Here is a 24,411-nt window from a genome sequence, read left to right on the forward strand (position 1 = left end):
CCGTCTGCGTGCGTGCGTGCGTGCGTGGCTCTTAAAGGCGCACAGTGTTGATGCGCAGCGGCTGCACGTTCTTGCCGTTGGCGTGGCTCTGGCCCGGGCTGAAGTAGGGGAACACCTTGGCGGGGAACTTCTCCCGGTACGTGTACAGCCACGACATGTCGTCGGCGTTGTAGAACACCAGCAGGCCCTTGCCGCAGTCCAGGTACACGCCCACCTTCTCCAGCTTGGCCTTGACGTTGAGCCGCGTCCAGGGCTCTGTGCAGGCGCTGTACTGGTTGCCGTCGTGCATGACGATGCAGTAGAAGCCGCGGCTGGGCTGGATCTGGATGCTGCCCTTGCGGCTGACCGTCTCTCCGCACACGCCCATCATCCACTGGGTCTTCTCCGACACCATCACCTCCCAGTAGTGCACGCCGCCGGCGAAGCCCTCGGCGCCCAGCACCGACACCTCCACGTCGAAGCGCCGCGGCGAGTCCTGCAGTGGCTGCGGGTGGAGGTTGCCGTAGGCCACGATGGTGCAGTCGTCCGACAGGATGAGCCGCTGGTGGGCCGTGATGGGGTCCAGGGTCAACGCCGCCGGCACTGAGCGGGGGAGGGGTGAGAGGAGCATTTAGCCTGGATACCGCGGGGGGGCGGGTCTGGGGTTAAAAAGAGTGGTGTTCAAAGGGTAAGGCCTGAAAATGTACTGAATGTGATCGTACGTTTGTGTTCATGAGGGGCTATGCGCGCAGCATGCATGCGTCTTGTCTTGTTAGCAAACTATTTCTACATGTTTCCAATGTCTGTTTCTTTTCACTGTGCAAGAAATGCTGGTAGGAGCGGAGAAGCACTGGTATATTGTCCTCAGAATGCAGTTAGTAGTGGTGATTCCGGTCCTTGTGTGTCGGATAAGCAAATGCTCTGTGTCTGTTGCAAGATAACGTCTCTTGACAGATGAAGCAGATATAGATAATATAGATAGCATAGATGCTGCTGACAAGACGTTGCACCTCATAAACAAAAACATAAAAAATGTTATCAGGTTGCAAGTCAAAAGTGTATATGAGTGGTATATGAGTGGTAACAAAATAAAAATACAGTAAAAAAAAAAGATAGAGCAACAGCATATTTGTTTTGGGTCCTGGGACAGAAATGACATGATTGAATTCACATCTGTACACTTCCTGTCTCTGCCTCTATATCCAACGGTGTAGCACTCCCACTGAGGAAGATGTTATTCCAGGGGAGCTGATGAGAGGGAGATGGGGGAGGAAAGCAGGGTTAATAGGTTTAGTGTACAGCAGCCAGCAGGAGGAGCACATGGCCAGTCTTGGCCTGGGGTGAGTGATGAGTGATGGCTTATTAGTGGGACACGCCCTGCCGACCAGCCTCTCCTGTTCCAGGAAATTGACACAAGAGAATCACTTTTGTGTGAGTGTGTGCACGGCTATAAGCAGCTCTTAACGTACTCTCGGATGTCAGTGCATGCATGTACTTTCACCCCTTCATTATGCATGACCCAACATCCAGCAACACAGGAGTGCCCTCCTGTCCGAGGGCCCGGTGCTGCTGCATCGCGTCCAGGTATCCCGACCGGTGCAGAGAGCCAGGGATGGAGACGGGTGGGGGAGACATGTCATGCTGGGGGTTGGGGGGGTCTACCTGCCATCGACAAGCAAGCCTACACTACCACCCCCCACTTCTGTGGAGGTTTGGCCTCAGGTCATGCAAAACAATAGAGACCCGTTTCTCACACACACACACACACACACACACACACACACACACACACACACACACACACACGTTCCTGGAAATACAATGGACTGAGGAACGATTTGGAACAAGAGAGGCCTTTCCCTGGAGGTCCACTTCCCCTTCATCTCCATGAGCAGGCAGAAATGGGAGTCCGACGGCAGCAGGCGGGGTGAGGGTGGTAGTCTGGCCGCCAGCCAGGGAGCAGGACAACGTCTCCCGCGGCCAATGACACGACCGGTGTGCCTTACGTTCCACTCATTCGTTTCATTCTCCTGAGTGCCTCTTTGTTTCACACGCACACAAGTGTGCACTGCAGGAGCACACTTGCCAAAAAAACAACCACTGCATCCGACGCCAGTGGTTGTTATTTCTTGCCGTTAATGCTGCATGTGTGGCAGCGGCCTGAGCATTGACAGTGATCCGCCAAGACCCATCACGGAGAGGCATGATGGGAGGAATGCCTTTGTCTCGTCTCCCTGGCAGCGTCGGCTGATGGATCGGAACCAATTGTTCCATTTGGCAGCCAGGCAGGGGAGGCCCTGAAGCCGGGCCGTCTCACCCCCGGCTGGCCCTGGGCTACACAGGGGCCAATTGATTGAGGGGGGCGAGAGGGAGAGAGAGAGAGAGAGACTCCCCCACACAGAGAAAGGCATCTCTCCCTTCACTGCATTGGGCCATGCTGGGCCCGATGCCATTTCTCATCACAATTGTGTGAGTGAGAGCTCAAAAGCGTCTCTGAAATTTTAATACAAGCCAGGATTACTTCATGCCACACAAAAAGACTTCATCCCAATCCAATGTAGGCTTCTGCTGGTGTGCGCTTCCATATCTTTTCCCCTTGCGTGACATCCTTGTCTGTCGGCCCTTCCACACCACATTCCACAGCTAATGCGTTTGCCGGACTCGTGTACGGTAGTGTTGCGGCGGGTGCAGTCATCCTATACCTGGGGAGATGTCCTGGAACAAGGACTTCCATATCGTGTACTGCAAGGGCCCCATGTACTTGGACGTGGGGAAGTCTTCGTACGTCAGGTTGGTCTCGTGGATCTTCCCCTTGATCCTAAGACAGAAAGAAACACGCCTCAATGTCATTCTCCACACAACTCAGCCCGACTCCTCCAGATGCTGTTTACCACAGCAGCCTTCCCTGTAGCTAAATCCCTTCCTCAGTCCCTCTCTCCCTCAGTCTCTCTCCCTCCGCCTCTCTGAGCCACGCTGCATCTGGCCTGATCCTCCCTCTGACAGAGAGGGGAGATTATTATGGGTGGGGAGGATGGGAGGAGAACTGTGATTACACCATCAGCTCCCCCTGACATGAATCCCATCACATGCTCCCACGGGAGCCCACGTAGATAGTGGGGAGGCAGGTGGTTAGAGTCCTCAGAGCAACTAATAGGACGGAAGGATGGGCTTCTAAAAACGTACAGCGGCAGCCGAGGCAGCTGATCACTAGGCACAGCTAGAATTGTGTGAAGCAGTGTTGTGCAGATGTTTTGTACGGCGGTAGGAGCTTGAGGTGAACATCAATGGAGTATTTTATGAATAAGAATGACTCACGGCTCCCTGTGTGCTTGTTTGGCTTTTACCTCAATGCCTACCTGAAGTGTGATTTAAAACCCACTGTGACAGGAATGTGGAGATTTTATTGAATGTAGAGAGTAATCGTTATAATTCAGTTTCAACAGAAACTACAGTTCAGTGATATTATACCTAAAATCTAAATCAATATCTTAAATCTGTGCCGTGCAGGCAGGATTAATCTATCATTGTTTAAACCAATAATATCACCTTTTCCACTGCCAATTCCATCACACCGGTCGCTTTTAAAAAGGGAAAAACAATGGCTATTCCGCAATCCACCACAGAGCTTTCTAAAAGATAGGAAGACATTTTAATTGAACACCGCGAGAAAAATCCCAGTCTAGGTGGGTTAACAACCGATCCAAGGCTCAGCCCAAGCTGTTGCTCATCTGCGCACCTTCTTCAAAATGTCAGTGGGCCTCTTTTGAGGAAGGAGGATTCTCCTACCGCAACTGCAGTGTCACACTAATGACTTAAACCTTGAGATCGAGATGTCGATAGTCCACTATAGCTTATTAGCATAGCAGGTCTATGTTAATAGGGTGCTAATTGCTAGACATAAATGCTTTCAGTAGTCATGTTTCATTTTAATATTCCACTGTCATCGTCTTGCATTTTATTTATTATATACGTCAAAATAGGAATAGATTGCCTGTTTTTTTAATCAGTGTAGAATTTATTTGTGTACGTTGAGCCAGGCAAATCCTTGCTGATCCTTTGAAGGCTAAGATAGCAGACATTACCCTGAGGCCCACAGTAACATCAAGGCTATTTTAAGGGTGGATATTGCTCCGGGAGGACTGCCATCTTCACGCACATCTGCAACAAGCCTAACGGCTGAGTACAAGTCTCTGAGCACAGGTCCCGGAGTACAGATCTCAGAGTACAGAGCCCACAGGTCCCTGAGCACAGGTCTCCGAGTACAACAGGTCTCTCAGTCTTACAGGTCTCTCAGTCTTACAGGCCTCTCAGTCTTACAGGCCTCTCAGTCTTACAGGCCTCTCAGTCTTACAGGCCTCTCAGTCTTACAGGCCTCTCAGTCTTACAGGCCTCTCAGTCTTAAAGGCCTCTCAGTCGTACAGGTCTCCGAGTCGTACAGGTCTCCGAGTCGTACAGGTCTCTGCGTAGCCACGTGGATGTCCTTTTAAATAGAGGTATTAAGGGACCATGGGGGACCACGGATCATGTTTGGACAGAGGGAGTTGAGGTGGCGCACCTCTCAGACGTGGTGGCCACGCCTTCCAGGAAGTCGTGGCGCCCGCTCTCGTGGAGGCGCTCCTGCAGGATCTGGACGCCCTCCTTGACGTCACGCAGCTGCTGGCTGTAGCGCTGGATCTTGTGCTCGATGTCGGCCAGCTTGCGCGCCGTGTCCGTCTCCAGCTCCTCCAGCATGCTCTTCTGCCGCTCGCGCAGGAAGCGGTGGAGGCGCTCGAAGGCCTCGCCGATGGTGGCACGCAGGCTCTTGGCCGAGGACTGGAGGAGGAGAGAAAGAGAGGGGAGAGGTTTTACAATTAGGGCATTTATTTGGCAGCGGCTTTTATCCAAAGTGACATACAAGTGCCAAGCACTCATAATTGTTAGGTTAAACCCTTCCCTGTATACAACAATGATAGCTAGGATAAGATGCTACACAATGCTAAGTACCATTTTAAATGCAAGGACGTACAACAGACAATAAGTGCGTACATTAAGTGCCAGGACATACAACGTACAATTAGTGCGAGAGAGGGGTGTGGGGCGGTAAGGGGGTAGGCTATGGAGAGTGTAGGTGAACTTCGAACATTTGAGTCTTTTGCAAAAAGAAAGAAAGAAAAAAAAAAAAAAAAAAAAAAAAGGAAAGAGAGAAAGAGAGAAAGAGAAAGAGAAAGAGAAAGAGAAAGAGAAAGAGAAAGAGAAAGAGAGAGAGAGAGAGAGAGAGAGAGAGAGAGAGAGAGAGAGAGAAGGTTTGGGGGTGTGTGCTCAATAGGGCTGTGCAAACTGTACGCCTTACTGAAATATCTGCATTGTGAAAGCAGCGCTATGTAATGTACAAGAATGCAGAGTGGGCAACTATGGAGGCACATGTGGAAAATAAATTACAACATGCTGAGGCCAAAAATAACTTTTTGTGGGGAATTCAGAGGGAGCGGGTAGAGAGAGGCGTTCATCAAGGCTGCAGGTAGACCTCTGCACACCACAATAATGGGGCTACTCGAGGGGTTTTAAGATGCACATGTAAAGATGCTGCTCCACGGCATCATATTGATTCCATATGGCAAGACTCACTTTCAGCGTGGCCCTGTGTAAACAAGGGAACCAACTCAGTATTTAGCTGACTCTGATGTGTCCATCGCTTGCAGTCAATCCCCCCCCCACTCCCTGAACTGTGGGTCCAAATTAAAAAGCAATCACACAATATAAAACACAACTAGGGTTGTTCACTGAAAAAGATGGGGCAGCTGTTCATTTTTAAGTAAATATTGTTTCGTTATGGATCAAGCTGTTTTGGGTAATGAAGAGATGGTGCTATGAACTTCAAAAGACAGATACAATGACTTCCTTTGAGAGAGAGTCTTGAGTTGCAGCCAAAAGAGGAAAAGAATGGGGATGCTTGACATTAAAGGGAATTAATCATCTGATCAGCGTCTTTCTTGAAGCCAAACAAGACAGAGGGCTTAGAAGGGCAAGCTGTTTACCAGACTCCACTCAATTAAAATGACGGCACGGGCGACTTCAGTTCAGACTGAACATGAACTACAGCCCAACATGTAGGCCCAAAATCTCTCAAGATGCGTTTCTAAAATGTGTCAGTGTGATAAAGGAAACGTGCCGTTCTGTGCCAGTGGTTCCAGATTAGGCTTTCCGTGTCCCTCTGGTGTAGCGACTACGCCACGAATGTGTCGTTAGTATTCTGCACCACTAGCCCCTAAAGAAATAAAAAAAGGTGGGGGAAAAAAAAAAGGAGAAAGTGTCATCTATTTCTGTCAAATAGCCTGTCTCCGGAGTCCTGGCTCAGCTCCCAGAGGCCAGGGAGATATTCTTATTCGTTGACAGCCAGGACATATAAAAATGGCTCCTTCCTCCACAGGCAGGGCAGCCGGGGAGGTAAGGTGGCCCTTGTCCCAGCTGTCTCCCCGGGTCAGGATTGATGGCTCGCTAATAGAAGGAAGAAGGTTGTGGTTTGGTGGTGCGTGCGTTCGTGTGCGTGCGTAAATTGTCAACTTTCATTAAGGTGATGACATCAATGGGACCACCATACAATGGTTTTGGTTCAGAGAATATCAGTAGCTGACCAAATCTGACCTCATATCACTAAAATGTTATATTGCATAAGCCCTAATCGTCATGTACCCGTCTGTCTGTCTGTATGTCGCACACAGGAGCCGGTCTATCTGAACAGTTTGCTGTCTGGCCAGGCTGCACAAGGGAACCACGGATGTGGTGGTTGCCCACAGACACCATGAGACCAGCCTGTTCGGATGGGGAGAGAATCCCCCTGGGGTACTGGCACGTCAATGTTTTCCTTACTGAGTCCCTCTCAAGGCCGGCCAGAATAACCAACACTGCAGCACTGGTTGCCTGGTGTTGTAGAGAAGCTTGCCTCTGGATAGGAAAGTAGTCAGAGACAGGTCAATGGGATGAAAGAGAGGGAGTATGACGTGTAGTATAGGTCAAGATATCGGCTTTGAACCTGGGACCCTACGATCGCATAGCCTATGTGGTCAGAGCATCAGTGGGTTGAACCACAGAGCCGACCCCTCAACATACATTTGAACGCGAGGGTGTATCATTAAACCCTTTTCATTTCAAAGAGGAAGAATAACACAATTCCATTTCAACCACTCAAAAGACCCTACATAAACTGCATGTACAGCAGGTTGACATGCCTTCCCTATTACAAGATGGACACAATGTGAACGCTGAACGTCTGCAACCTGTGAGACTGCAGCAGTTCTGGCAGTGAGGACTGAATGCACCAGGATAGTGTCTGGTCAGCTCCCCTAAACACAAAGGGAGCCCAGACTTTCCAATGCTGACCATCTTTTTATGTGCGCAAACACAATTTTACCCCACACAAAATAAAATGATGCACCCCCATAATGAGATGGATTGATTCAATGTCAGCGGACAGGTCTGGCTTCCTATTGGTTGGCTGGTGTGCTGCGAGTGTCCTGCACTGCAGCAGTGTCCACAGAGACTGACCACACAGGAGCAGGGCTATGGTGACATAGGTAGAGCTGAGCAGGAGGAGGGGAGGAAGAGCCAGAGACAGAGCGAGAGCAGGAGCGAAACACAGAGAGTGAGAAAATAAGAAAGAATAAAAAGAGAGAGCAGATGCACTCCAGAATGACAAATACCACTGACGGCAGAATCAGCCAGCAGCCGCCCTTGCTCTGTGGTTTCAGTGTCGCTACAGGAGAACGACAAGATCTGCGGCTGAGAAATGTGTGCCTGTGTGCGTGCATGTGCATGCGTATGTGCATGCGTGTGTGTGTTTACGTGAGTGTGTTTGCGTGTGTGCCCTTTTATGTGCATGCGAGTGTGCGTGTGCGCCCTGTGTGTGTGTACACATGCGTGGGTGTTAAGGGGCATTGCAAGAGGCTGCCACGTATTGACTGGAGGCTCACTCTCTCTGCTGATTAAAACAAGAAGTACAGATTAAAGACCCGCTCGATAGACCAATTTTCAGATTTGTGCGGGGAGATGGAGGGAGAGAGTGATTAAAAAGGCTGCATTGGAAACGTCTCGCTCTATATTCCCACCCCATCACAGCAATTTGTGAGTCGGCCGTCAAGCGGCTCTCTCAGAGAGGATTGTTGTTTACGTTGTGTTTTTCCCAGGGAGAAACCTTATTGCTTATTTCTGGTAATACCTTGCTCCTCTGCAGCGCTCCGGCTGATGCCCGCCCACCCATCCATCTATCCAGGTCTACAGTGTGACGGGCTCCCTTCTAATACCCGGCCCCAGATACGGGGTGTCGCTGTGGGGAGGGCTTGGCAGCCACGTGCTCTCCCATCAATCCGGCGGCACCGCCTGTGAGCGTATATTAAACGGCTAAACGAGTGGAACATCCCGTCTGCGAGCCGTCGAGCCGCTCCGGCGCCGACGGAAGAGGGGGGGCGGGTACCTTGGTCTCGGTGAGTTGTCTCTGGAGCAGCTGCAGGGCCTCGGTGTGTCCTCGCTCGCTGTCCTGGAGGGTGGCCAGCTGCTCCTTCATCTCCCTCTGCAAGACACAAAGCGCACACAGAGAACACCGAGTCAGCATCTGGCACCGACGCACGCCCACACCGTCCCCTCCTTACATACACAATGACGCTCGGGCCGCGCTGTGCTCCCTGAGTGACCTCCATTCATTATCAGCTTCACAATCTCAAAAAGATGTAATGTAATACAATACAGAGAAAAATCTCCATAGCATAGCGGGGGGCGGCAGTAGCTCAGGAGTGAGAGCAGCTTGGCTGGTAACCGCGAGGTTGCCCGAGTGTCGAGGTGTCCCTGAGCAAGGCACCTAACCCTAAATGCTCTGACGAGTTGGCAGTCGCCTTGCGTGGCTTACACTGCCGTCGGTGTGTGAACGTGTGCATGAATGGGTGAATGTTAGGAAGTATTGATAACGCTTTGGATGAAAGCGCTATATAAATGCAGTCCCTTTAACATTTACCATAGCAAAGGGTCATACACGCACGCAGGTGTGAGTGACGTCTTTCTCTGCAGATCATTTGTGCTGTAATGGGAGGTCAACAGACTCTCCAGGGACTCTTGAAGTTTGCCCTCCTCCAGGAGATCAGAGTCACTGCGGCGCCGCGGGAGGGGGGGGTCCCTCTGATACCTTCCAGCTAACAGGCTCCTATGGACTTATTGATCAAGGTGAGATCTATTTAGAGATGCGCCAGCAGCCCAGCGGTCGCGTCCCCAACCCTGATATAAACAGGCTGAGGTACCCCGGGGAGAGGGCAGGGGCCCACAGAGAACCACAGACCTGGTGCACATCGGTTTCTTTTCTTGGTGGGTTGCAGTAGCCACACCTGGTGTTAATATATTTACCTCCAGATGCATGGCTGCTGCAATGCAGCGATGGGATTATACTTATCCCGCTCCGTATGCAAATGATTGCATTATGTTTTCACACTCTTTATTACGGTTCTTCCTCCAAGTTGACTTATAACTGCATGTTGGATATCCGAAGGGAACCGGGCTCTGCAGCAGCTCAACCACCCGATGAGGGCTTTACTTCTCATTTAAAATGGATGACAGCCGTCAAACACAAACGCAGGTAGACCTATACATTATTCAAAGAGTAGTGGTAGGTTATCATGATGTGGTTGGACACGAATGTGACCATGGAAGTTCCCAAAACGTTAAATTTGAATTTAGATTTTTAGCGAGAGGCATGGAATGAACAGGGTCAGACACAGCGCATCGTCATCCAGCAGAGGCCGGTAGAACGAGTCTCCGGTTGCGCCAGGTAGCTGGGGTAGCTGCTGTCACATCAAGAGAATCTCCCTCCAGGTGCCCCCCCGGGCTCTTATAGGTGCCTTCTGATGTCCAGGCTCAGCACAGCGGCGCCCATGCAGGCCCTGCAAGAACACGGGCCACTGAACACAACTTTTAAGTGCAGCCTGACCCATTTGATTCCAGGGCTTGAATGTTGACGTGTAGCCTCGCTGAGTGACTGACGGAGCTCTGGCAGTTGGCGTCTCGCATGTAGCGTTTAGCTCGGGGACATTTGAATTGAGGATGTGCAACACAGGTTGGCACCTTTACCTTTATAGTTTCAAGACAGAACTTGTTAATCGCTATCTAATCCGCCTAGCCTTCTGGATCAAACAGGGACACCCTTACAGACAACTAGTGTTGAACGGCCTTTCTCCAAATCAATTTATTCACCAAAATTATCACAAACCCTAAACCCATCCAATTCTATTGGAACTGAAGGTTCTAAAAGGTGGTATCGGCAGTGGTTGGGGTAATCAAGTGCCATTCGAGTTAATGTCTATAAGTTACATAAAACGGTTTCTTCGATTAGGAATTATGCATAATGCATGGTCCAGCGAAAACATGTGCAGAAAGATGCCCTGTTAGTTTCTCAAGGACAGAGCACAAGGAAAAATAATGGTCCAGCGTATGGGTGGGGAAGTATGACTTTACATGCTAATATTACAGAGACAGCGACCAAGACAGAGAGAGAGAAATAGACTGATACAGAGAGACAGAGACTGATAGAAACAGACCGAAAGACAGAGAAACATACGATACAGAGAGAGAGTGCAGCGTGGAGAATGCAGGAGAATGTGCAGACTCGCCACAGATCACGGCTCCTGTCTGCACGAGGTGATGGAATGCTCCCATGGTTTAAGATAGACATGTCCTGGCACACTAGCAAAGAACACATGCTGCTCTTCTGCGGCATTCAATCTCCGATAAGCTCGTCCTGGAGAAAGCCTGCTCAGATATTGGTTTCACTTTCACTACAGCGTGGGGGGGGGGGTTGCTTTGTTAAGATGACAAATAGTTAGTAACCTTTTATCGGAGAGAGATAAGTGTTTTTTGAATTTGAAACATCTTTCGAATCTACATTAGGTATAGATACTTCTCTAAATCACAGCGGAAAGGACAATATAAATGACAATTACATGTATACTTAGTGCAAGCAATTTAACCATAGTGGAAATATAGTGTGTTGTATGGGGTGATATTTAAAAATAATGGGGCCATTTTCATGAATTTATTGCGACTCTGGGAGCCATTGCTAATACTTAATATAAACCATAGCAAAGCTGCATCGCAGGCCCACCAACCTTCATTATGTGGCATTACAATGAAGGAGGGGGCGGTCTAAACTCGACATAACCCACCTCATCAGGGGGCTCTGAGTGTAGGTGGAGTGCTCCGCCCCGCCGTCTCATCCGACGAACCGTGTTCTGATCTGACATTTCTGCAGAGCGTCCCGCTGCAGGGTACACAGCTGTGGCATTCTAAACCTCAAGACTCCATCAATCCACACACACACACACACACACCTATTCTTCCCGTTGCAAAAGAAAAAATCCTTGATTTTCTCCAAATATTCATTCACGGCTTAAAATTCCCCAACATTCCTCACAGCTGCGAGCTTTATTAAATTCAGCAGCTCATTGAGGAGGTAAAGGAGGGATATTGGCTGCAAACTGCCAGCCTTGATATAGACGAGAAGCACACAACATGCTGCCTGAGAAATGAAAAGCCTCAAATCTCTCCCACACACCCACCTCTAGAAAAACTCTCGTCAAAGGCCACGCTCAAGGTTTTCTGAATAGGTAACCTCCTGTGCGTGTAGAATTGGAAATATTCCCCCTGAGTCAAAATAAATAAATAATGCAAACCCACCACAGAATTCACTTGCTTATCACAGGGTTACCCAACCTGTCGGCAGGAGCCTTAACTGACTCAACACCCTGTGAGTGTCTTTCACAAGCACAGTAAAGCCTGACCTTCCATAGGCCCAGGGCGTGATAGTGTCAGGTGCCGTAGACTGGGAGGTGATGGTGGGCTGGAAGCCAGCTGCAGAGCCGCCTCCGCTAACCTGGCTTTATTGCCTTATTGTCATTCAGTCGACCGTACTCACACCACCCACTTACCCGGGGACAGGACTCACCACCGGGATGACAAAGGCCTACTGCAAGTCAAGGACCCCACACACACACACACACACACACACACACACACACACACACACACACACACACACACACACACACACACACACACACACACACACACACACACACACACACACACACACACACACACGGTATCGGTGACACTTATGAGTATAGAATGTGGATTTGTCGGTCATTCCAGGTGTCGGATAGAGAGTGAACAACTCAAGCTAATAGGATAACAAAGATACAGGAAGAACATGGAGATAGACAAGAGTATGTATTGTACATACTTAAAAGTTGCATAGACAATGTATTCAATTAATTTAGCTTTATTAGTGAAGATACATTGAGATCGTGCTCCGATTTCCTTATTTCAGTGGATTGGAGCTAACCCAGCATGGAGCATGAGTTCCCAAACAGGCAGAGAATGTAATACAAACAGCACGCAGAGAAACTAGAGATTAAAGTCTATGTGCTGACAGACTCTAATCTCCCACTGAAATCTCCATACACAGTGGCTTGTTTTCTAATAAGACTAAGCCAATGCACACACACACACACACACACACACACACACACACACACACACACACACACACACACACACACACACACACACACACACACACACACACACACACACACACACACACACACACACACACACACACACACACAGGTGGGGGTCGCAGCTGAAATCCGGCCCGTGCATGGTCATGGCAATTCGAGGGGCAAGATTTATTTTCTTTAACATTTAATGCCGACTGAGCTGACACCAGACCATCACTACCCAGAGTGAATGAACCAAGGTGAATAATCAGGCTCAGTAACATTCTTAAGTTGTGGAGGAAGGGTTTGTGGAATAAATGTTTCATAGCTGTATTAGCCCTCGGTTATTGTCCTTACCGGCTGGCTTGCTTTTACAGGGAAGCAAACTGTGTCTTACTGGACTGGAATCTAAAATGCCAGCCACCGTTGGGAGTTTAAGCTTAATATTGAGATGACTTTCCTAAATAGTTGTTAACATCGTGCGCATGTCCTCATTTGAATGGATGAAAGTCAAATGCTGAGTCAAACAAGTAGCAGAAAACAAATTTGCTTCTAAAAACACATTTCCATGTGCATTTTATAGGGAGCATGGGGACACTGTGTTTAGGTAAGCCTTTGGCCGAATGGGGGGGGCACATTCAATGGTTCTGGACCTGAGGCAATCACCTCCTCACGGGGACCAGGGCAAACATGAAAACAAAATGAGTTTACACGGGGAAATGTGCCAGTGTGCGCTCATGAGGAGGACCCTTGGAGCAGCGCCGGAGCTGTACCACCCACCACCCCAGAGCAGCTCAGGGCCTATTGCCCCAGCATCCGCCCAGAGCTCTGGGTAGAATGATGCTGATGCTGCTGCAGCAGCTGCCATCAGACCGGCCCACAGAGAGCAGAGCCGGAGGCAGCCAGCCGAGACCAACCAAGGCCACAGCCCTCTCTGCCGGTAGGCCTCCGTTCGTTACCGGAGTCCCTAAAGAAACAATACATCATCCCGATACACAAGAAAGATAGCAAGGCAGAACCAGAGAACTACCGCCCTGTTTCACTGACCTCGCACATCATAAAAATCTTTGAGCGGGTTATACGAAACTCTTTAGTTGGATACCTGGAGGAGAACTCCCTGTTCTCCAGTAAACAACACGGTTTTCGTAAAGGGAGAAGCTATCTTACCCAACTCCTGGCCCACTACGACGGTATCGTAAAGAACCTCAACGCAGGACTAGAAACAGATGTCATATGGTTTCTCAAAAGCGTTCGACAAGGTCGACCATGGTCTTCTCTTACGTAAGCTCAAGTTTTACGGTATCAAGGGGAAGCTCTATGACTGGATCAAGGACTTCCTGTCCAACAGAACACAGGTGGTTACTGTGGACGGACACCAGTCAGAACCAGAAGACGTTCTCAGTGGCGTACCACAAGGTACAGTACTCGGCCCACGACTCTTCCTCCTCCATATCAACGACCTAGAGGAAACTGTAGACCACGCTACACTGGCAAGCTTTGCGGATGACACAAGGTTATCTGCTGCTATCAGTACAACAGACGACATGCATCTACTTCAAGAAGATATCAACCGAGTTGTCGAGTGGTCACTGCAGAACAATATGGTGTTACACGAAGGGAAGTTTGAGTACCTATGTTACTGGGCAGATAACTGCAAACTACTAGAGGAACTGCCCTTCACCAACAGCTACAACTTTGACTACCAAACCCCAGCAGGTTTCAGCCTGAAGCCAAAAGCCTCCGTCAGGGACCTTGGAGTAACCTTGGCTTCCAACTACCACTGGTCGGTTCACATAAACCAGACGGCCGCTGGGGCTAGAAAACTAGCTGCATGGGCGCTAGGAGTGTTTCGAGACCGTTCTATACTGGTCATGCTTACGATATGGAAGTCGCTTATTCAATGCAAACTCGAATACTGTTGCCCACTATGGAACCCCCACAAGCTGGAAGACATCAAAGCTCAAGAAGATGTCCAGCGGTTCTTTACAAGACACATATGTGGGCTACAGGAAACAGATTACTGGGGAAGGCTAAAAGCCTTGCGACTTCAGTCACTGCAGAGAAGGCGTGAAAGATACATCATAATCCACGTCTGAAAACTCCTACACGAGAAAGTGCCCAATGATATCAACATGGAGTTCTACTACACCGGAAGGCTCGGATGGAGAGCTAGATTACCCAAGCTCTATGGCAGAGCGAAAACGTCTGCCAAAACCCTATACGATGCCTCGTTTGCTGTCCAAGGAGCTAAGCTTTGGAACGCACTACCGAAAGATGTCAACACCCAGGATAACCTTGATACACTCAAAGTGCACCTGGACGAATTCCTGGGCAGAATACCTGATCAGCCCCCAACAACTGGCTACAGGACATCAAATCACAACTCCATTGTTAACTGGTTAAACCAGCCGGGTGGCCTTCGAGAGAAGTTGACAACCCAGTAGGATCCTGCTGAACCATTCAATAAGGTTCAATAAGGTAAGGTTCGGGGAAGAGAAGTACAGCTGCTTTCTAAAATATGTCAGTTTCTACAAGAACTCTAGCGATCACGGAGTAACTCCAAGGTTGGTAACATACATGTTTAATTATTAATCCCCACTCATGCAACTCCGCAGAGCTGATTTATTACTTTTGTCCCCCCGCCTCAGTAAATATTAACCAGGGTTGATCCTCTAACAGGCAACAAGCCACTATGATATAGTATATGCTCAACTTGATATTACCACGACTTAAAAAAGTGAAAGCATTTATATGGGACTTCCTAGCATATATAATGCATTAAAGATAGCTACTCAGAATGAATGGGGATGCGATGGAATATATTTATGCTGACAAAAATCACAGACGACATAGTCTCTTGAGGTAGATATATGTTCACTACATGCCTGGTATGAATAAGTGAAGCTAGCAGGCCCGTCATTACGATCTTCAAAACAAAATAATTGGTTCATGGTAGACGCTGTGATGGAAGTGAAGGGAACTCAAAGATAACGAACCCGCCGCCCAATGTAAGGAACTACATGCGAATCATCAGCATATCTTCAAATGCATATTGATACCCAAGAAAATGGGTTAAAATAAATTAAACGTGCAATATCTGTGACCCAGAAAATAAAAGAAAAAAGTGTAAAAATACAAAATATTGGGTCATAGATGAGGCACGGTTCTTTTGGAAACTGTATGCTTCCTAAAACTATACAGCAGTCAGTTGCCTGCACAAGAAGCAGCAGAAGAAGCAACTGTCTGACAATCGGCTAATGTTAATCAACACTAACGATACAACCGCAGACTCTTGTGTCTAAACAAGGGCTATATGCTAGGGTACAGTTGAACCGCAGAACGGTAATAGCATACATTTGATGTGGCAAGGTTAAGGTACCCAATCTTAAGTTGTACCCCTTTACTTTTTAGGTGTTCTCAAAAATATAAGTATAATTTAATGACATTGACTATGTCCTCATCAAATATCAGTACAGCTGAATAGGAAGAACTATCCAAAGCAAGCTCTATTGGAAGCCCCCTCATTGTACATTCGATAGGCAGAGCATCACTGCCACAGGTCTACAAGGTTACAAATGCGCCCAAAAAATCTCTTTCGACCAAGTATGAGATTTGGTGGCCTTGATGTTTGTCATTCCATTCTTGTAGCTGACAAGGCAGCTGGATCAGGTAGAACCAAAGAAGCTGAAGAGCCCAAATAACACACTGAAAGCACAAGGGATTATCATTGATTAAGCCGGATTGCTTTCCAGATAACGTGGAACAGTAACACGAAGCATGTATACGACCAATGAATAAACCAATGGCAACGTGGCAAAAAAAAAAAAAAAAAAAAAGGGGAAGCACAAATATATTTCATTTGGTGGGACCAAGGTGTAGCCCCAGGTGGTGCATGGTAATTAATTATTATGATTAAAACGACATTGAAAACGACGACAGCTGTCGGAGCTTATAATGAAGTGCGGCCCGGGAGCTTGTGGATATTAACAGCAGACATCAAGGCACTGTATAAGCCCCTCTGAAAGGAACCACCGCCTCACTGCCACCGGCCAGCCCCGGCCGCAGAAATGTAGGCCATGTCACGTGAATGATGAATGTTACCAACGTCCCGCTCCGCGCTCTAGAACAGCGAAGGACAGGGAGGGAGGTCGTGGTGTCCTCGCAAGAACCTGCACCGTGGAGCGCTTCCACTCCGTTCTGCTGCTCTGTGATGCTCCGGGGGGCACACATGCGTGTGCTGCAAAAACAATGAGAACATGCACTAACGGATGTGGTACAGCGGCAGGGGGTTGTCGGACCATTAGCACAGCAGTCCGCCGAGGTCAGGGGACGTGGGACCCACGGAGAGCCACCAGGATTTAAAATGACAGCCGGGTCACTCAGGTCCCGCGGTACATTTAATAATTAGGGAAGAACAAGCCCCGAGACGTGGCATTGGTATGAGCCCATGTGAGGGGCTTAATGAAAATGAGGTAAGCAGGGGGGACTTGTTGCATGGGCACCGAGGAAGGCAGCCGCTTACTGAATCTCTTATAGCTTTCATAGCCACTCCTTCCAAGTGGAGCCGAAAGCGAGGGAGGTTTCACCAGCAGTATCCAGACCTACGAACACGTCTCCAAGACGCCATTAATCATAAGGGGGTCCGTTGCTAGGCCTGAAACACGGGGGGGGGGGGGGGGACATGCATCATCCCTACAGGCAGCTGATAAAAGAGGAATTTAGGGGCGACGGTGGGCTGGAATTTGTTCATCTTGTATTACATATTAGGTTTGTACAGAGCAGCTCTCGGTGCATCACTTTTGTAATCACTAAATAAAGTGGTCAACAGCTCAAGGCTATAAGTAGAGAAGGAGATAATTCAGGTAAACTTCCAGCCAAACCTTAAACCTCTGAATTTAGCCTGCACACCATCACAACACGGCTTGTTGAAATAGCACACATGAAGGTTTGTTATTTCAGCTAACACAGTCCAAACATGACCCTCAGTTCTGCTTGACTGTAGGGAGAGGATCACATAAGCCCAAAACCTGCCCATGTCAACTTTATTGAAGAACGCCCCCTAGGATTATGCAATCCTTGGAAAGTCAACAAGTTGTTTATTGGAAAAAGAGAAAACAAGACTGATGATTCTTGATTCATGATTCATGATTCATACCCACCACCTCATAGAAGACATGTCCCCCGAGGACCAATTGGGAGTCGAATAGCTCTCTCTGTCAACCTTTTACATTTGGCACACTGAAAAATCAATAGGACATGCTCCGGTGTGGGTGCGTGCGTCTCTATGAACACTTGGCCGGTATTCAGCCTCACTAGCCGGCCAAATAAAATGTCTGCATCAACTTTTATCTCAATCCCTCGAGTGAGGGACAATGCTGCTAAATTAAATATTTGGGTTGTAAGATTTCCCCTCATATGGTATACAAACATATTATTACAGACTGACAACAGTCATTGCTGATTCTTGCTCAGTCATCCACGCATTACTATTCAATTATACATCTAGGGCTGTGCCGGCAACCAAGCCAAAAAAAGCTAGTAAAATATAAACAAAGGAGCAGAACTGGTAGGTGACAATTCCCTGGGAACGCGTGGATCCACTCCACATCAACATGACGGAAACCAGATGAAACGGCCACGATATCCCATGAGACACTGCAGGGCTTCAACTGTTTAAACCTGGTTCGTATGAACAAATAGTATTGGTTTGTGAATTTGGACCTAGTACATATGTCATCGTGTTTACCCTGCTCAGGAACATTACACAATACAAGTTCAAATGATTAAATGACTGCGCAGCCATGTGCCTTTCTTCTACCAAGATGTTATTATTATTTTTTATCTTGATGTTTTTGGATCCAATGGTCTTCAGGTCTTTAGCTTAAGCTAGAAAACACATCAATGAGATTGCATTGAGAAAGCATGTAAATGCATTACCTGATTTTTGTTGTCTTTTCTAATGATCATCAATATTATTAACTTTTTACCTGTGTTAATGTAATTAGGTCCTTTTGATTGGGTTTCATTTTTAGCACATGGGATACCTAATTAAATATAAGATTATAATAACAACTTAAGTTTAAACTTCTAATAGTAATCCTATGCAGGTGATGTCTGGTTGGAGTCCACACAGAAATGGTTGTGTAGGAGCCAATGCTTTGAAAGAGGGCAGGGAAAGTCAGACTTCCTACGAGTTGCTTATCAATATGAGGCAACCCAGGTGAAGACACTTGGAGGCATAGAAAGGCAGTAAAACCAAAAACAACACACATTCTTCAAAATTCCTTGCGTCTCCTCTTGCTGCCGTTGAGCAGGCTACTTGAAGGGTGTGGTTTGAGTCCCGCTGATGGGAAGCACTAAAAGAAGACTCTTATCAGCAGCACGTCTAATTAATTCATCTGCAGCGAATCATGGAAACAGGGAATTACAAGTGATTATATGGGCCGGAACTGGCCCCTCTCCCTGGACCGTGGAACAATGCTCTTTAATCTGGTCTAATACCCCCAGCTAATCAGGGAAGACAGTTGTAGACGGAGTAACAAGTCCAATGGACCGGCTATGCAGAGCCAATCAGAATGATTAGAATCTAACCTGCATGACAGAACAGGCAGCCACGGAAAACTACAAGGCAATGAAAATGTGAACCACAAATAAAAAAGGTGGAATGACAAATTGACTTAAATTGCTAATATTCTCTGTGGATTACCATCCTGTAATACATTATATATATATATATTTTTTTTTTTATCTTTTGTTGATGATCCTAACATAACTTCAATGGTATGTCATATCCAACCAGTTGGCAATGTACTGGGGCAGAGTTATCTAACAAGAGGGAAGCCAGAGCCTTGTCCCTGCCAGGGCAAAATGAAAATCAGTTATTTGCAATTAATCATGTATGCTAATCATGTATTAATAGGTATATTTTTGGAAAGTAAGGTTAGACATTGTAGATGACATCTCCAATGTCAATCTGCGATCAAAGAGTTATTTATTCACATTTGGAATACCAGTTGGTATGTAGTCTTCATGGAAACCAAGATCAGAGGTCTGTTTACATTACTACTGGTGCAGGTCACCAGTAACAGGCTGAATAAAAGTACACAAGAAAAGCCATCACGAGCTGCAGCCCCACTTCCACTTTCGCTTATGATCACGATCGCTTATGACCACTTTCGCTTATGATTAGAAAGCCCTCATCTCCGCCTCCCTGGCCTGCCTAGACCTGTTCTCTTTAGCAAACATGGCAACCCCACAGGTGGAACAGCTTGAAACAGCTCCATTGTAGTCATTAAAAAGGGTACAATGCGCTCTAAAAGGGGGATGAGTCATCGCACGGTTTACAGATCTTGCGAGCGTTCAATGATGTTCAATGGCGTCGCCTAGTTGGAATATTGATCTTCGCATACACAATAGAACAAGAACGGAGAGAGATGGAAAATAATTGGTTCGCTGAAGTTATGGAGATAAACAGGCAGATCAAGTAAAAGAGTCATGCAACCATGTAGTCAACGCAGAATAAAAAGGATGATAAAAACCGGTTGTATTGCACCACAGTACTACAGTACTACCACAGAATATGATTTACCAAACATTAACAACCGGAGGTCATCAACTCTATCTACGGAGCACAAAATAACGTAGAATTGCAACGGCACGGGGGACTATAGGTTGTTTTCTGTGTTGTGATGTGTCCACAAACAGGGGAGGGAAGGGTGGCACAAGGGACTTTTAGCAGTACCTAGGCCAGTCCTTCTCTGTCTGGAACGCCCCAGGAGATAGCGGCAGCAGCGCCACCACCACCGCATCTTCCCAGAAGAGGGTAGAAAATGGATGAACTCCCTTTTAATAGAACATGACACATCTGCATTTCCCCACAGCTCTGTTTATGCATGCACTCCCTGCCTCGCCACGTTGGCTGACCGGCGAGATGGCTTCACTCATTTGGTAGTCGGCGCACACGTGTATGCGCGTGTGGGAAATAAATGTGTGTGAGAATGTGTGCTTCGTCGTTGGCATTCAACGATGCACATACCTTATGAATTAGAAGGAGATTAAAATAAAAGAATAGACAGGCCAAGAGTGCAAAGTGGAGAGGAGCGGAGCGGCTGGGGGATGGTGACCAGGGCCCACACCACGGAAGAGAAAGCATCCGTAGCTGCCCTTGAAGTTGTCCTTTGAGCAGCAGCAAGGTCCCTGTGTGCTGAGGACAGACCAGCAGGAAACTGTGCGGGTGGCGCTCTGACCGAGAGCGAACCACAGCCTGCTCACAGAAGGACTGCTACCCATTAGTCTCGTGCGACCATCCAGATATCCAAGCGTGCATTTGGCGATGAACATCGGTCTGACCTTGGCTGGGCAGCAAATTGAATTTCGAAAATGGGCGAGGTCTTAGGCAGTTCACAAAACTCCAGTCAAGTCAGACTGAATAACCGAGTGACACTCTTGTTCCGATGTTGCTGTCAAATCTGGTAAGAAGCAAGGCAAAAACATCTGCTCTGACAAATGTTAATTGCTGTCATTTTCTACTCTTCCTTTGGCACCGCCATTGTTGTTGTTGTTTTTCAGCACACTGCTGCGCACCATGCTTCGTTATGGACTGAAACTCCCTCTCCATTTTGCTGATTGTAATATCATTTCCACATTTTTGGGAGAGGCTGTCAACTGGCTCAAGGCCAGATTGATCTGCACGATAAACAGAATGTGAACTTGCGAGATCATCAAATAGCTCCACAAAGAGCCTCAATGTTAGTTGCGCGCTCCTCAACTCCAGCTCGCGGTATGAAGGCATTCCTTCATCATGAGTATAGTCACAGCTGCTCCCTCAGATTGACCTCCTACATCAACAGCCTTACAGAGTATGGAGTTCAACCATCAGCGCAGTGCAGCCATCTGCTGCAAACAACCCTGACCAGTATTTTACTCCACTAAACCAAACTAGGAATTGGGCTGTAAAAACCATTATAAAACCTTTTTATTGAATTGTAATTGACATACTAATTGTGAATTACACTATAAGCGTAATTCACATGGGTCCACAATGCCTGAACATCAGTAATAGTGTTATTGCAATCGCACTGTGGAGTACGACTGTATACGTTTGCATAGCGAGGGACTGGAACTCCTTCTGGAGTTAGCCGTTCATGACATGGCAAACAGGAACAGAGGTTTCCTAGGGAAATGGAAATGCTGACAATGTCATCTCCAAGCCCTCTGTAAAACACTCATAACCATGACAATCAAGAGTCCTCATGATTACATTTAGTCATTTGGGATTCCAAAAATAGACCTTGTTTGTAGTACAAACATAATAACACTCACAACTGAACTCAAGTACAAATTATCTGAAGGTGGATTCTTGAGGTGGGTTTAACTTGTCACACACATGTCAAAAACTAATATTACAAAATCTCTCTCCTTGAGCAAATGGAAGAGCCACAAACAAAAGCTTACATGCACCACATTTAAATCCTCTATAGTGAGAAAGTCCCTGTCGTGCAGACACAGTTGTGTCAACATGCACTAACTCTGGAGGGGGGGAGGTTGACGCATCAGTTCTGGCCTCAGATGCTCCCTTGGGAGCAAAAGGATGACAGAATCAGGGGGGGGGGGGGCAAAGCGATACCCACAGGGGTCAGAGGTCAGGGGAGTAGCATGCCAGGCTAAGAAGATTACACCCTGCCAGAGTGAAAGCCAAAGCCTGGATTCATCAGCCGCCGTCCGACAAATGCAATGTCAACACACACTTAAGGCTGAGTCGCCGCGCCACAGCTGGGCTCACGACAGCAGAACCGAGCATCAGCTGCGCTAGGGGAATACAGAACACTGGCTGTGCAAATGTAATCTTCAGCGTGCATGAATATCGAGTTGTAATGCTTGGACCGTGCTTCTAAATAGATAGCAGCGATACACTATTCTATTGGCATGCACTGTTGCACGGATCTGCATTGTAATCCAAAACAATAAGCCAAACCAGGGTGAATATGGTGCCTGTTGATATTGCGGATACGTGTGCATATGCATATGTATGCGCAACATCAACATACACTAGTGATATTCTATACAATATATATACATTCTGTACCCATGGTGGATGGTGAGAAGAATAAGTGGCACAGTGGTGTGGGCGATGGTGTCAATTGTGAAAGTCTTAAGGTTTATTATAAACAACGTGCATCAGACTCTGCTGCTTAGATGGTTTACATGTGTAAACAAGAACAAAGCGTTTTCTCCTCAGAAAAAAAAAAAAGGTTCACACGGAAGAAATCAATAAACAGAGCACTACCTTCTAAACCAGAATAGAGGAACAACAGCAATTATCTCAATAGTTTCTTAGAATTGAATGTTGGTCGGTAAGTCTTTTTGACATTGAAAACACCCAACATTTGGGATAATGAAAAACATTGCCAACATCTGGTGATTTCCGCCTGCCTATATTGAGCTTTTTTAAGGCAATATGAGAATGACAACGTGAAGATAATGACGAGCCCGGCTCCCCACTAGGAAGTCCGGTCAAGTGTTTAGTGGGAGGGAGGGTCCCAGCCAAGCAACAGAACCTGCCTCCAGTTTGTTGTAGGTTCCATTCGTGAAGTAGATCAAAAACAAAAGTCTAGAGAATATGCACGGTAGTATTAAGAGTTAAGTTCGTGAGTGATCCCGACTCATCCCATCCCTCTCTTCAACTTTTTGTACAAAAAATAATAATCCAACACCTTCAATACGGGGACCACTTAGTTACAACGGGAACACCTCTGCCAACTCTTTACACTGTGCTCCTACTTCAACAGGTGCTAACAGTGTCACAAGTCATTTAGAACAGCGTTTTTATCTCCAACTTAGTCTTCCAATGGGCTGGATAAGAAGTTGCATAGAAAATCCCTAGAAGTACTTGAAGTGCTCGTGTGCCAAGCTCTTCACTGGGGGGCAGAGGGGGGGTGGGACATGACTGTTTGCAGATGAACTCCCGCTGCCGGGCTTCACTGCAGAAGCCTCCCGCCGCACCAGATAATGCCAAATCGCTGCCTTGAAAATAACTCCCAAGCAGCATATCGCTGTTCCGTCCAAAAATAAAGCAACAGACCTAATTGTGTTTCACAAAGATTTAACAGTGTTGACCTTTTCTCGGGTTTCCAACATGCAGTCAGAATTGTAAGCAAATATGACTTCGTACAAATGCAGTCTCCCACCCTCTTTGCTGACCTGATAATATTTGCACAAAAACATGGTACTTATACGGTGTTCTGTCCTAATAGAGATCTTGTGTGCATTTTTTAGGAGCTGCAGATTACAATGCAAGCCCATTCCTTTCCCGACTTTGGTTTGGGGAGTCGAGCAACACGCCAAAATGTTCAAAGCGCTTTTAACCATAAACATGTTGGTCTGTTTCTTATCCAAACCTCTGCCCCGCCGTCCTCCATTGGAGCAGTGGACCAGGTTTTATTATTTGCTAAAACACCCTTACAAGGTTGGCCATGATACAGCTGCAGAGTATCTTAGTTGGCGATCAGTTGAAAGAAAATAAGACTTTTTTGCGCAATACAATTGAAAACAAGGCCGGCCCGAATACATAAATTCAAGCTCTGGATAATGGTTCACGAACAGATTTTGAAATATTCTGAGAAAAAGATAACAATAAAGTTACTGAATGGTATAGCCAACATATCAGCCTTTTGATCATCCTTCTAGTCTCTCTTCTGGGGTCCCTCAGGGTTGTACTGGGTCCCATCCCCTTCCGTCTGTAAACCTGGTCACTGGGTTCTGTCATTCAACCACATGACCATTCCTACTACAGCTATGCAGATGACCCACTTGGTCCTTTTTCCCGGTCTAAAGCCCAGGTAGAAGCATGAATCTCTAAGCGTCTGGCCGACATCTCCCAGTGGATTTCGACACACCATCTGACGCTCAACCACGACAAAACATA

General features: G+C 47.3%; 1 protein-coding gene across 3 annotated transcripts in view; it reads right to left on the reverse strand.

Moving 5' to 3' along the window:
- Positions 1-6: 6 nt before the first annotated feature.
- Positions 7-24,411, reverse strand: part of trim62.1 (tripartite motif containing 62, tandem duplicate 1) — a 36,071-nt gene continuing 11,666 nt past the window's right edge. For all 3 annotated transcript variants that reach the window (XM_056605457.1, XM_056605458.1, XM_056605456.1), the window contains 4 exons: positions 8,426-8,521; positions 4,535-4,791; positions 2,682-2,797; positions 7-582 (listed from right to left, as the gene is read on the reverse strand). In XM_056605457.1, the coding sequence (XP_056461432.1) occupies positions 32-582; positions 2,682-2,797; positions 4,535-4,791; positions 8,426-8,521 (1,020 nt within the window). In that variant the 3' untranslated portion in view covers positions 7-31. The remainder of the gene's footprint in view (positions 583-2,681; positions 2,798-4,534; positions 4,792-8,425; positions 8,522-24,411) is intronic.

Source organism: Gadus chalcogrammus, chromosome 13 (assembly GCF_026213295.1).
Source record: "Gadus chalcogrammus isolate NIFS_2021 chromosome 13, NIFS_Gcha_1.0, whole genome shotgun sequence".
In the NCBI taxonomy this organism is placed as follows: domain Eukaryota; kingdom Metazoa; phylum Chordata; class Actinopteri; order Gadiformes; family Gadidae; genus Gadus; species Gadus chalcogrammus.